At 47.2% G+C, this 13439-nt stretch overlaps 2 protein-coding genes across 2 annotated transcripts; both read right to left on the reverse strand.

Annotated features, from left to right (window-relative positions):
* Positions 1-8791: 8791 nt before the first annotated feature.
* Positions 8792-9205, reverse strand: EI90DRAFT_3134150 (uncharacterized protein; the record flags this gene model as incomplete). The annotated part of the gene is made up of 2 exons (XM_039064638.1): positions 8792-8861; positions 8919-9205. The coding sequence occupies 2 exons, from the start codon at positions 9203-9205 to the stop codon at positions 8792-8794; spliced, it is 357 nt and encodes a 118-aa protein (XP_038909259.1).
* Positions 9206-10119: 914 nt separating this feature from the next.
* On the reverse strand, positions 10120-10952 carry EI90DRAFT_3021469 (uncharacterized protein; the record flags this gene model as incomplete). Its single annotated transcript, XM_039057658.1, is given in 6 exon segments — positions 10120-10200; positions 10220-10300; positions 10329-10353; positions 10382-10450; positions 10483-10805; positions 10869-10952. 6 exon segments carry the CDS (start codon positions 10950-10952, stop codon positions 10120-10122), a joined length of 663 nt encoding a protein of 220 aa, XP_038909260.1.
* Positions 10953-13439: the final 2487 nt, after the last annotated feature.

The raw sequence follows: 13439 nt of genomic DNA on the forward strand, positions 1-13439 counted from the left end.
GACAGGCATAGCAAGGCTAGTTCATAGTTCCCTGCATCCATTAAGCTTCACCTTATAACCTGGACATAAGATAAACAAGGTCACACCATAGGGTGGAGACAGTGGAGAGTAGCAGGTTTTGCTGCATCTGTCTTTTGGTCTGATGTGGAGTTAACCAGCTATCAATTTTCTGAGCCATATTTGCCTTTATGTACAAATGGCTGAATCCTTGACAACTGAATCAACATCTGAGCTGATGCCAGAAGAGTTTAATACATACAGAGCCTTGGTACAAACAACTCTTGATGGCCTCCACTCTGTGGACAATGAAGCACACATATGCTTTTCTTTGGTCCAGAGCCTTGACACATTTGCAGCATGGAGGGACACAGTGAATCGGTCTATTTACCTGAGCCCATCAGTGCTTTTTCCAACTTTCAAATTGACATTAGCCAAAGATATCTTTCCCTTCATCACTGCTTCTGTCCTCACTATCCAAGCTCATTGGGTGCTTGAGGGCTTCCCTCATCCACTCACTCCCCTGACCACATCACTTGATGATGATAAGGAGAAACAGAACGTACAGTACTGGCTGGAAAAAATCCCCGATCAGCTCATTGATTGCCATGGTCGCTTTGACAACCTCCTTCACATCACATCCCCAAACTTGTTGCTTGATGGTAGGCCCATCCCTTCGCAAGCACTACAACAGCATGCAGTCAATCTTGGGATAATGGGGGAAGTGCAACAGGCTTTGGGGGGCTGGGGGATTGTGTATCAGGTCCCAGGTAACATCTGTAGACCGTTATATGGTGCTGTTTGGGTACTACCGGCTCATCCCTCCTACAATGTGCCACATATTTCTGCCCATGCATGCACGCTCCAACAGACCTCTGCCAGTACCTTCTGACCCCGACTCTGCCAGTAATCCACACCCATCTCTGACAGCATGTTGTTTCATTTCTTTTCCTTAATGTTTATTTAACATCAACAGACCAAGAACTTCTATGCTGGATCAACATGGTGAGAGCGGTATCTTCGCTTTCAAGAATATTTCCTAGTTACACTTACTGCCCAGCTGTTCCACTAATGATGGCCATACTCATTTCCCCACTGGTGTTACTATTTGACACCATGCTCACCAACCCAGCAACCACTCCCAACATCAGCAACTTGTTGTCACATGCTGCTTTGTGGGGGGGGGATCAAGGAGTCCAATGGCCCCAAGAAGGTGATAGAGAATGCCCTTCTCAATGTCATATTCTTGGTTTCACAAACTCACAAGAAGGCCTCAATGCCTTCCACAGTGCATGGAGTGCAGCATTGCCATATATCCCATTGCCCCCCCCCCCCACAATCCCAGTGGGGAAGAGATGGAAGTTGATGGGACAGAGACAGGTGGGACCCAAGGGTCCACTGAACCTGCTTCCACAACTCCTGCTGGGTCTACTACAATTCCCACTCATGGCCCTGCCACTACTCCCAGCCCTTCCACCACTCCCCTGAAGACTCCCCAGAAGAAATGTCCCCCTAAGGATTTCCATGCTTATTCCTCATCATCATCTGGTCCAAAATGGTGACGAACCTCAACATCTGGGAAAGAGCCCATTCAGGAAATCCCTATGATGAAGGAGGAAACAATCAACTTCTCCTTGTCTGATGATATTGCATCCTTCCCAGCCCTTTCCACCACCATGTCACTATACACAGGCTCTGACACTGTAGCCAACCTGTCAGGGCAATAGCCTGAGCCATATGTAATTATGATGTATGTCACATGGGTAAGTGGGAACTTCCGAGAACTGCTTACACACACCATAAAATACATACCATTGTATCACTTATGGCCTTGTGTGCTGAGCAACCCCACTGAGACCTCACACTTTTTTAAGTGTATGAGGTGTGTTTTACAAAAACACAACCCACACAACTTTATTGCAACATCTTAACAATCTGACTCATAGTGCCAATGGTGGCAATACATGCCTGCAAGGGCAAGGTCGCTTCTGCAGCAATGATAAAGAAGAATGAGCAGTTTATAAAGAAACTGAAATCTCCCATTATGGGAGATTCAAAACAACAGCCATCGCCAGATGATGATGAGGATCAACATGATCCAGAAAAAACAACCACTTCAGGGCTGGTCCCTGAGGGTTTTAAAAACTTACGTGGAGTAAGTGCCTAGAACTCCACGTCACATTGATCTCACCCAAGTTGGGGAAGATTGCCTCCAGAGGAGGTGATCGACTTGCACGATAAATGCATAAGTGCCAAACAATCAGCCTAAAAAGCTGATTGGATACAGTCACAGGAAACCCCAGGGCCCCACTATCCCCTGGAGTCTTCCCCCATTTCCCCAAGTCAAGCCCCAAAGGCAGACAAAGGGAAACAGAGGGAAGAACCTCCATGTTGGCTATCCGACAAATTACTGGACTTGTTCCAGGTTCCATCTGAATGGAGGACAGGAAACAAAGAACAACTTCTTCTCAGGCTAAAGGCCCGAAAAGGTGCAAAGGAACGCCCTGAGAGCAGGATCTCTCAGAGTGCAGAAGCTCAAAAAGTAATCCCTGACAATTGTCCAAGACAGACCAGGGGTACATAATTCTTAAAGTTTTTGTGATTGTTTTTGTTTTGTTAGCACCTGGACTGAACCTAGGATGAGCTAAGGACATCCTAGACTCCCTCCCCATAAATTTGCTTGCATTTAGGGGGTTAGATTTCTAGCCCACTTGCAACGCTATAGTTCTACTGCACTCAGCTGCACTGAACTGCAGCCCTGCTGCAGTCAGACTGCACCTAGAATTCTTATTGTCCTTCCTCACCTAAGCTATTTTTGTTAGAATGCGGGGATTCAGACGACTCCGGAATGGAATCGGAGACTTAGCATGGAAGGACCTCGGCCTCAGCAACTCAGGTGGAGCGCTGTGCCATTGCTGGTTGTCCTAGGGGTCCCTAATTTCGGATCTAGCAGAGGGAAAGTCTCTTGGGGGGAATTCAAGTCGATTTCGGACTGAGGTTACAAGTTACTAGGTACATTGTATATAAGGAGGGGTCCGGAATCAAAAGGAACAAGGGTAGGACAAAAGGAGACAAAGGGAGATGGAAAGAGGAACAACACCGAGGGTCAAGTGTTTGACTCAATGGTGTTTCCCAAAGGAGGAATGAAGGGCCAAGGCCCAAGGAGGAAGGAAGGAGGTTGGGAGTGGGGAATGGCTAGCTGACTGAATAGAAAGGAAGCAGCAGCCCAAATAGGAATGAGGGAGAATAGCGGAATTGAAATGGACAATGCAATAGTTGCAAGGTCCGGAGTAAGTCCGGAAAGTCCGAACTCGGAGGTTAAACTCCGGAATATTGGCAAACGTAATTAAATGGAATGAGCTAACCAATACAATGGGTATAAGCGGAGGTGGGAAGTCCGAGGTCGGAGCTAAGACCGGAGGTTCCGGAGACGAGACGTGAACGGGATACCGGAGCGGAGGTCCGGAGTCGGGAGCATAGGTTTTGCGTACTCGTCTGGAAGGTGTCGAGGTTGGGGTCGCACCCGGAATGTTCCGGAGTCGGACCGAAGGTGGTGTCCGAGCCGGAGGTGGGATAACCTCTTGGGAGTCGGCAAGGAGAAGGTGACGGAAGGGAAGTAGGGCTCCGGAAATCGGAGTTCGGAGTTCCGGGAGCCTGGAGCGGAGGTCGGGATTGTATGGATATGACAATTTTAATGTTTTAATTAGAACTTGACTGCACCGCATTTGTCACAGTTCTTTATTTCAAATTCTTCTTGTTTACCATTAAGTTTGCTATGACTTGGTCATTTTGAATTCTGACTACATGTTACTGCATGTACAGCTGCGCTATGACTTTCAGCTGATTTATTCAATTTTTATCCAGTGACATTTAGTTGAAATGAGATTTGAAATGATAAACAAGTGAAATGGTTCAAATTTAGAACAAAATACTTGGTCATAGTTAAGAATTGAACAAACGAATGTGTAAGAGCTCTCTGCTTTATTAGTATATTTTTCCCTAAAATTCCCACCATGGTTTGTCATAGTTTTGTGGTTTTTCATAGTTTTTTGTCCATTTCCCCTGGTTCCCATTCATATTATTGCACCCTAGTCCTTTGTATGTAGTGTTTGTTGTTATAATAAGTCGTCCTCAATGATAGCATATTTTTATGAATTTTATTTGGGGCTTGGGACCTCTAGAGGTTGTCTTCCCAATGTCAGAGTCTGTGCATCTATTTGCAGTGTAATGATATCCCCAGGAAACTAGTTGATATCAAAGCTAGGGAGCTAGCCTAGCTGGCATAAGAGCCTTATATACATGAGCTCCACTAACCCATGAGAGCACGGCTACATTGGGACTACATGGTAACTGATAGAAGTATGACATCAGATAGGAAGATAGATGATGCAGGTGGAAGGGTGATAACAGGTAAGGGGTGACATGATAGCGATAATAGTGCAATGAATAGTACCTGCATTCTAACTATGTAAATATCTCACGCAATCTCAGCTAACAGTTACATCATTGATATCGCTTAGAGTAAAGGGGGGCCGGATACCTGGCCATCCCCTGACACCCAAGTGTCTTCAGGTTACCAACTTCATGTCCTTATATCTCACTCATTTATGAATGGTTTTTCACGTTCTCAGCGTCATAAATTTTCATTAATCCAACCTTTCTAACGGTACTAGAATCGTACTCTAACTCTCGGTATTTGTCAAGTTAGCAAAAGTTCATGTGCACAATCGGTAATCATGTGTGTTGTTTTTTGCACTTGTTTGTATGCAGGCGACGTTTCTGTTTAATTATTCGGGATTTATTGTATGTGTGGGTGTTTGTATCCTTAATATGGGCTTCCATGATTTATTTCAGATTTTTCCCTCATGATCTAAGGTGTTTTCGCTTTCTTTGTTTTGACCATATTTGGATGGAAATTGGTCTTTGTGATCTGCCGAAGTGCAGATCTCGGTTTCGATGGCCGGTTCCCTTCACATTGCCACCCTCACATGTCCTTTGACATAGTGCAGAATACTCTATTCCTGTCACTGGCATAACTTCACAACGACTGGGCCGTTTGGCCTGAGATTTTGCATAGTGGTAGTGTCTGATTTATCATATTTTTCATGTAAATTTCGTTATGTCTTTTAAATATGGATTTTGCGTGAACATTGACTTTTCCCTGAGCTATGACTTTAATGTTGCTGAACCCGTTGATGAATATCTCCATGATGTGTGAACCTCTTACTATGAAAATTTGTGTGGACTAATCAGGGTTGACTGAGGTCGCAGCGGGAGATGGCCCAGGAGGCCCAGAGTGTATTGGCAGCAAGCAAGCGGCACAAGACACGTGTGATCTGGCTACCTACAAGTACAAAGAACTTCCAGACAAAACAACAGAAAAACACAAGAAAGTAGAACAACAGATAATAGTAACACATGCAAACGGATAATAGTAATACATGCAAATTCCGGAACAGTTAGAAACTAGAAGATATGGAAACAGATACACGCAAGATCGGAAACGAAGTAATTGGTGGTGAAAGGGGAGGGGGTGGGAGAGGCGAAGACTAGTGTGAGACTGCAGCAGCGGATATGCACGAGTCGAGGGGGGAAACGCAGCAGGGGAAACAGGGAGGCGGCAGTGGCAGCAGCGGCAAAATCATGAGAGTGAGTTCGAAAGAACAGCAGCAAGTTGGCCTTGTACTCACCATGAGAGTCGCAAGAGATTCAGGCGATAAGGAAGGAAAAAGGGGGCGCTGTGAAAGCCCTTTTTATAAGCACGGCCTGAATCGTCATGAGCACTCTCATGATGAGTGGAGTTCAGTACGTACCTCTGCTGGTGTGGTCCGCTTCGTGCATCCACACCAGAAAACCCAGCGTACAACTGATGCACGGTCCCTGGGTCCATCAAATGGTCAGGTTGCACAGCAACTCGTGAAAGCGGAAAAGGGGCAAGTGCGGTGCTGAGACAGGCGCATCAGGGTGATCGGGCCAGGGGAAGTCATAGCATTGGCTGGGCCGAGTTCGATTGTTGCCCTGTGATTAGTCTTGTGAAATGAAAACATTAAACAACAATTAAGAATAGTTCCCTTCCTTTCAATGAGCTATCAAACTCGTCTTGGTCGCTATTGGTTGTTCTTCCTGCTTATCTTTTGAACATTGTCCTTGTTTCCTGCAAATTTTGGCTATTTCTCTGTCATCTATTGGTAGTTTTTCCTGAAATTACATTCATTGAGTCTATCTAAAAGGAATCTACACTCCTATTATAAACACAACATTGAGTTTTGCATTGGTTCCTATGGAATCCTTGTTCTGTGGTACTTCCGGCCTCAGCTATGCATGTGGGTGTGGGAAAGTGTCAGAGACCAGGGTTGAGACGAAGGAATGTCTCCGTAATGGAGGGCTTCGGCCTCAGCGACTTCTGCCAAGAGCGCTGTGCCTAGTGACATGTCTGTGCCCTAACTTACTGACTGGCAATTAGAACCTAGGGGGGTAACTCTAGTTGATTTTTCTACTGGGGCGTAACCTATGTACAAGTGGGATATATATATGGTTACAGCAGAGACGGTTCCACAATTGGCGGAGCCGAACGGAGCGGAGCTAATGGGGTTTAACCATTAGCCGACTGAATATTACCGACAAGTCGGTTTGCGGGGTTAGCGGAAAGGCAGGCGATAACCCAGAAACGGAAAGGAGGGATAAGCCTGAAGGTGGGCTCTGCAGGGCAGGCGATTGTATTGCCCAGTGGAGGTGGGGGTGCGCTAGCGGACGTCGGAGCTGTCCGGAAGTCTTCGGGGCTCCGTACTTAGGGAGGTGTAGGTAATAAATTGAAATGAGGGGGTGGTGACCATCGAGGGGTACCGAGAGGATTGCGGAATAATGGGGGCTCCGAGGTTAGTGAGGGAGGAGTGGAGTTGGAACGGAGGGATCGGAGGGACCAGAAGTCGATGGCCGGGGATGGATATGACAGAAAGCAGTTTCTGTGGAGGTTTTCTGGTTGGTTTTATAGTCAAATCTGACCCGATTGACCTCGTTCCTAGTTTGATATTCGCTATAAATTCTCCCAAGCATTCTGTCTTGTTTATGCTAAGCTTGAAGTATTTCTATTAATTTTCCATCTTCATATTTGTCATATGTAGTCATAAAAATTTGTGAAAATTTGTGAAAATTCGGGTTCTTCTATCCTCTCATTTCTACTTGTCATATGGGGGTTTTGTGATTTTTCTGGCATATTTCCATAATGAGTTTTCATAGGGTGACTGTTATTTCTCCTACAGCATGTGCATGAATTTCATGTGTGTCCCCCAGAAAAGTGCATGGATTGATGTTAAAAATGCATTAAGCATGTGAGAATGACTTAGAGAGCTTGATTGTAAGCCAGAGGTGCCATGAGAGGGCGAAATGTCAGATAGAAGCGAGTCAGGAGTGCAGGGGTGTTGTCATATCCATCCACAGCCATCACCCTCCACCACCTCCGGTCCTTCTGGATTACCTTCACTCCTTCATCACTAACCTCAGAGCCTCCATATTCCGCAATCCCCTCCAACACCCCCAATGGTCATCACCCCCTCAATTCAATATATTACCTATGCCTCCCTAAGTATGGAGCCCCAAAGGCCTCTGGACAGCTCCGATGTCCACTAGCACACCCCTGCCTCTGCTGGGCAATCCAGTTGCCTGCCCTGCAAGTCTACCTTTGGGCCGATCCCTCCTTTCTGTTCCTGGGTTATAGCCCATCACTCCACTAACCCTGTAACCCAACTTGTCAGTAATATTCAGTTGGCTAACCTATAACTCTGTTAGCTCCACTCCACTCGGTCCCACCATTCATGGGCCTGCCCTATATATACATAACTTGTAGATAGGTTGCACCTTAGTGATAAAATTGACTAGAGTTTTCCCCCTTCTAGAATTCCTTTCCAGTCAGTAAATTAGGGCATGGATGTGTTACTAGGCACAGCGCTCCTGGGATAAGTTGCTGAGGCCAAAGCTGTTACAAAAATGGGGCCAGAGGCACCCATTTTCGTCTGTTCTGGCACAGGATGTCATATCCATCCCCGGCCATCAACTTCTGATCCCTCCGATCCCTCCGGTCTACTTCCGCTCCTTCTTCACTAACCTCGGAGCTCCTGTATTCCGCAATCCCCTTGGTACCCCTCGATGGTCATCACCCCCTCCTTTCAATTTATTACCTACGCCTCCCTAAGTATGGAGCCCTGAAGGCTTCCGGACAGCTCCGACGTCCACTAGCGCACTCCTGCCTCCGCTGGACAATACACTTGCTTGCCCTGCAAAGCCCACCTTCAGGCCTATCCCTCCTTTCCATTTCTGGGTTATCGCCTGCCTTTCCATTAACCCCATAACCTGACTCGTCGGTAATATTCAATCAGCTAATGTCTAACCCCGTTAGCTCCGCTTGGCTTGGCTCCGCCATTTGCGGACCCGCCCTCGCTGTAACTATATATACTCAACTTGTACATAGGTTACACTTCAGTAATAAAATCGACTAGAGTTTACCCCCTTCAGTTCTGGTTGCCAGTTTAGTAAGTTAGGGCATGGACGTGTTACTTGGCACAGCGCTCCTGGCACAAGTCACTGAGGCCGAAGCCCTCCACCATGGAGACACTCCTTCATCTCGACCAGGTCTCTGACACAGGAATAGGGAAGGGGGTTGGACATAAGGGTTTACAGGTGGTTTCACAGATGTTGTAACATGAGGTTTAACAGATGTTAGCACAGCAGGTTTTTGGTTGTAATTGATTGGTTTCACTTAATTACTCTCCATATCACATGATACAGAACCCATAAGAGTCTAAAATGGGAAATTCCCATTTCCATAACAAAAGCCCTCCATTTTGGGGAGCATTACCAAAGGGTTAGGTCTATGAAAGGTGGATATGAGGACATGGGGATTTGCACAAATAAATTATAAAATGTACTGTGGGTGACTCATGGCAGCTGTCCAATCTGCATCCATGTCTTCATCTTGCTGCTCAAGGGGCATTTCCCTTGGAGGATGAGCCAACACCATTCCCATTTGGCTTCCTCTGCTTGACAGATTGGGGAAAATGTTGTGGAGAGAGTTGGGTTGAACTGAATTGGCATGCTTTCTGTTCAGGATTATTGCCTCCATGGTAATATCAGGAGCCTTTTCCTTCCCCTTTCTCTCCAGATCTGCCAGCCTATCTACTCTAGTGTAAAGTGCTTCTTGAAATGGGTCTGCCATGAAGTGGCAGGATGTCCATGGGTCCAATGGAGTTCTGCCATCTATGAGCAGTTCAGCCCAATTGTGGGTTGGGGTGAGATTCAGAGTAAAAGCAAGTAAGGAGTAATACACACATCTTCACACATCTGGCTAAACACCATCAGAGCTGTCCTGTATATGCCTTACCAGAGATATGTTTGGGAATGTTAATGGCTAGATGCACTCAACCTGTTCATCATAAAAAGGTTTTGCTCACCCTGGCTTGCTTCTACACACAAAACTCATCAGGATCTTACACAGAAGATGGAGTTATGCTGAACCTGCAACTTGAGTTACTCCCACTAGCCTATATCAAAATGAGAGCTGCGTGTCAATGGAGAAAATTTTGTACCTGTAGGATCTGATCCATAGGGAGGCTGATGTTTTGAAGTGTAAGTATGGATGAAAAATTGTGATGGAGACAGATATGTGATCAAAATTCTGGTCACACCCTGTTACAACTGATCTTATTTGCCACAACCTCCTTTATTATCCTTGTATTCTTAGATCCCTTCACTTGCCCCTCCACATTCACTCAAAACTTATCCCAAAATGGACTATGCCCTCCATAGTGTGTGGCAGTGCAACCAGACCCAGTGTACAGAGTGCCAACACTGTCAGCACTTCTGCTTGAGAGACCTCCATGGTATATGGCAGTGCAGTCAGATCCATTGTACAAAGTGCCAACAGTGTCCTAGCCTCCAGCATCCAGCATCAAGCACCCAGTCCCAGCATCCCAAAGGTCAAGCATCCAAACCCAGCATCAAAGTCCAAAAAACCATCCTAGAAACTCCACATCATGGGGAACCACTACCTTCCTAAATAGGAAGACAGCCGGCATTGTCAATGACAGCCGCAAAACCCCAAAGCTATGATGGGGGAACCTCCCAAGGCCCCTACAAAGCCCCTGGCAGAGATCTGGTGGGACTAGGAGTTGGGGGTGGATCTTCCATAAAATGGATGTAATCCATGGTACCCTGGGTAACTATGACATACCATAACACAGTACCACTTGTCCCACAAGGCTGAATAGCCAAGGAAGCACCCTGCTAATGGTGTGTAACCCTTACCAGACTCCTATTGACAATACCAAACATCACACTACCTTACCATAGTGGTTCCCCCATACACTGCCAAAACACATGCAATCCAACACACCAGCCAGACCAACAACCCCAATCAACCCCATCCTCAGGGATGAAGACACAGCCATGGTTGAGAGCTCCCCTGCTGGAGGGACCCCACCCACAATCACTCACAAAAAAGGTGGCAACAATGCCCCCAACACTCCTACCAGATCCCAAAGCATGCACCAAGTACCGCCACCACACCCGGGCTGGGAGCCCTGAAACACATCAGATCCCTGGACTCCACCAACATCCGGGGGCTGTTCACACCCCCACCCCCACCTACTCTGCACCATTTGCCACAGGCCCTCAACAATGACCCCCCCCCCAATGGGCTCCACCCCAAGGGTAGCCACCATGACCAAGCCCAGCAAGCAAATCCACTGGTGAGTGGCCCAGATAAGCCCCCAACAATCCCCCACATCACTTGCCCCCTGGCTACTGTGGATGCAGGACTGCAGATTACAAGCACTGCCCAATGCCCCCCTGACAGTAATGTTTCATATGACTACATTGACCTTACCCAAGAGCTGGCCAACTTCCGTGCTCATGGAGCCTGCCCTGCCTGCATCCTGGCTAACCTCCATGAAGACCATCTCCATGACTGGCAATCCACAGCCAGCACAATACTAGTCTACCCCCTTGATGCCAAACACAGCTCTGTAAACAACCATGAATTCAGAACCAAGCTCTCAACCTTCCTCAAAAGAGCTTACCCCCAGTCAGCCCCAAACATAGAAGTATGCCCCCCCCCATTGTGCAAACATTCAACAGCTCCAGTTGTTACAGGAATGGGTTCTGGTGAACCCAACCTGAGCCGTTTGGCTCACCAATGGAGGTGGCTACATAGCCGTTGCAGGGAGAGCTGAAGGGTGTCCCAATGGGGAATATGATTCCACGAGAACCAATCTGGGGCTGCATAGTGGGGACTTGGCACTCAAAGAGCATTCCGCAGTTGAAGGTCCCTGAGGGGATGGCCCATGGGTTGGTTGACAGTTACTTGGCACTCTATGGAGCGTACTGGCAGTGAATGAGATTGAGGCTCCTTGGGGGAGCCACCTGGCATTTGGCTAGCAGTGACTTGGCACTCCCAAGAGCATACTGGTAGTGGGTGTGATAAGGGTATGGCTCCTAGCGGATCGGGATCAGAATCCGCAGATTTTTAGAGGTTTGAAATAAAATCCGTATCTGGTGGTTAGAAATCCATGGATATGCAGATCAACTGCAGATTGTAGATGAAATGTTCCAAAGTTGCATTTCGTGAGAATTGTCCTTGACGAGAGCTTTCTAACAATCCCAAATTTGTCCATATTGGTGGAGAACTGATGGAAATATGGGGAGAATGGTGGAAAACTTGGAGGTCAAATGCCTAATTTGGGAATAACAGGCCTGGGTGGTCAAATAAGACTTGAAAAATTGGAAGAAAATATAGAAACATAGGAGGGGTATCTAGAACAGTAGCGACAATAGATCCGCGGATTAGAAACCACGGATATTATCCTGTCAAAAGCCAAATCCGCATCCACGGATTTTTGGATAAATCTGCGGATATCCGAGTGTTATCCGATCCGCTAGGAGCCCTAGATAAGGGCTCCATGAGGGAGCCAGGCTGTCTTCTATCAGTAACTTGGCGCTCAGATGAGTGTACCAGTAGTATGGGTTGCTGGGTGTTGTGGAGTGGTGGACCTGTGCATGGGAATGGATAACCATGGGAAACTGGGCCCATTGGTGTGTGGCCAGGCATCCTGGAGCTGCCTGGACCATATTCCTCTCCTAAGGAGGTGGGATGGGATACAGTTCCTGGTGGGGAACTGCTAGATGGATGGGAATGGCTGCTCAACCACCTGGTGGACTAGTGGGAGCAGGCAGTGGGAGGTTGGGCATGAGAATGCCCTCCTTGCTGCAGTTTTGTCATGGAAAGGATGAATAGGGAAGTGGACATGGTTCCAGGGTTACAGGTGTGGGGTTACAGGTGATGGCAAGTTGAGTGACAGATACAATCGCAATACAAGGGTTTGTCATATCCATCCACAGCCATCATCTTCCCCTACCTCCGATCCTTCTGGACTACCTCTGCTCCTTCTTCACTAACCTCAGAGCCCCCATATTCCGCAATCACCTCCGACTCCCTTGATGGTCACCACCCCCTCTTTTCAATATATTACCTCTGTGTCATGACCATGCATTCTAACCCAGATGCCGGCCCTTATTCTGTTTCCTTTTGTTTCATTTTGTCACCTGACCCATTCAGTTTCTTACTATATATATATGTATATTACATTATTATAACTTTAGTCTGAATATCGACATGGTTTGTCCCCCCTAACAAGGCAGCCCAAGCCACTTTGAAATGTGGGCACTGAGACAGTAGGTGGGCACAGCGCTCTCTTGGAGTTGCTGAGGCCGAAGCCCAACCCCGGAGCCTTGTCCCTGCCAGTCGTCCCTATTCGCCTGACCCGTACCTAACACTCCGCCTCCCTAAGTATGGAGCCCTGAAGGCCTCCGGACAGCTCCAACGTCTGCTGGCACACTCCTGCCCCTGCTGGGCAATTCACTTGCTTGCCCTGCAAGTCTACCTTTGGGCCTATCCCTCCTTTCCATTTCTGGGTTATCACCTGCCATTCTGCTAACCCCATAACCCGACTCGTCAGTAATATTCAGTCAGCTAATGTTTAACTCTGTTAGCTCCACTCCGCTCAGTCCCGCCATTCATGGGACCGCCTCGCTGTAACTTAGGGCTCCTAGCGGATCGGATGATCTGCGGATATCCGCAACCGCATCCGGAAATTCACGGATCCGGTTTTGGATTTTCAGAGGAAAATATCTGCGGTTTTTAATCCACGGATTTGCGGATTATCCGCAGTTTTATCACATGATTTATTGCTTGCAGATATGCAGGAGATCTGAGGCAAATAAGGGTGAAATTCCCCATATTTACTGTAACTCCTACTACTGTGGCTTGTGAGAGGATAATATCCGCAGTTTCTAGTCCGCAGATAGGCGGATTATCCGTGAATTAAATATATCCCACTTTCCTAGATACCCTTCCTATATTTCCATATTTTCTCCCAATTTTTTCAAGTCCTATC

The sequence above is a fragment of the Cantharellus anzutake genome, assembly GCF_015039405.1.
Source record: "Cantharellus anzutake strain C23 chromosome Unknown EI90scaffold_114, whole genome shotgun sequence".
Classification (NCBI taxonomy): domain Eukaryota; kingdom Fungi; phylum Basidiomycota; class Agaricomycetes; order Cantharellales; family Hydnaceae; genus Cantharellus; species Cantharellus anzutake.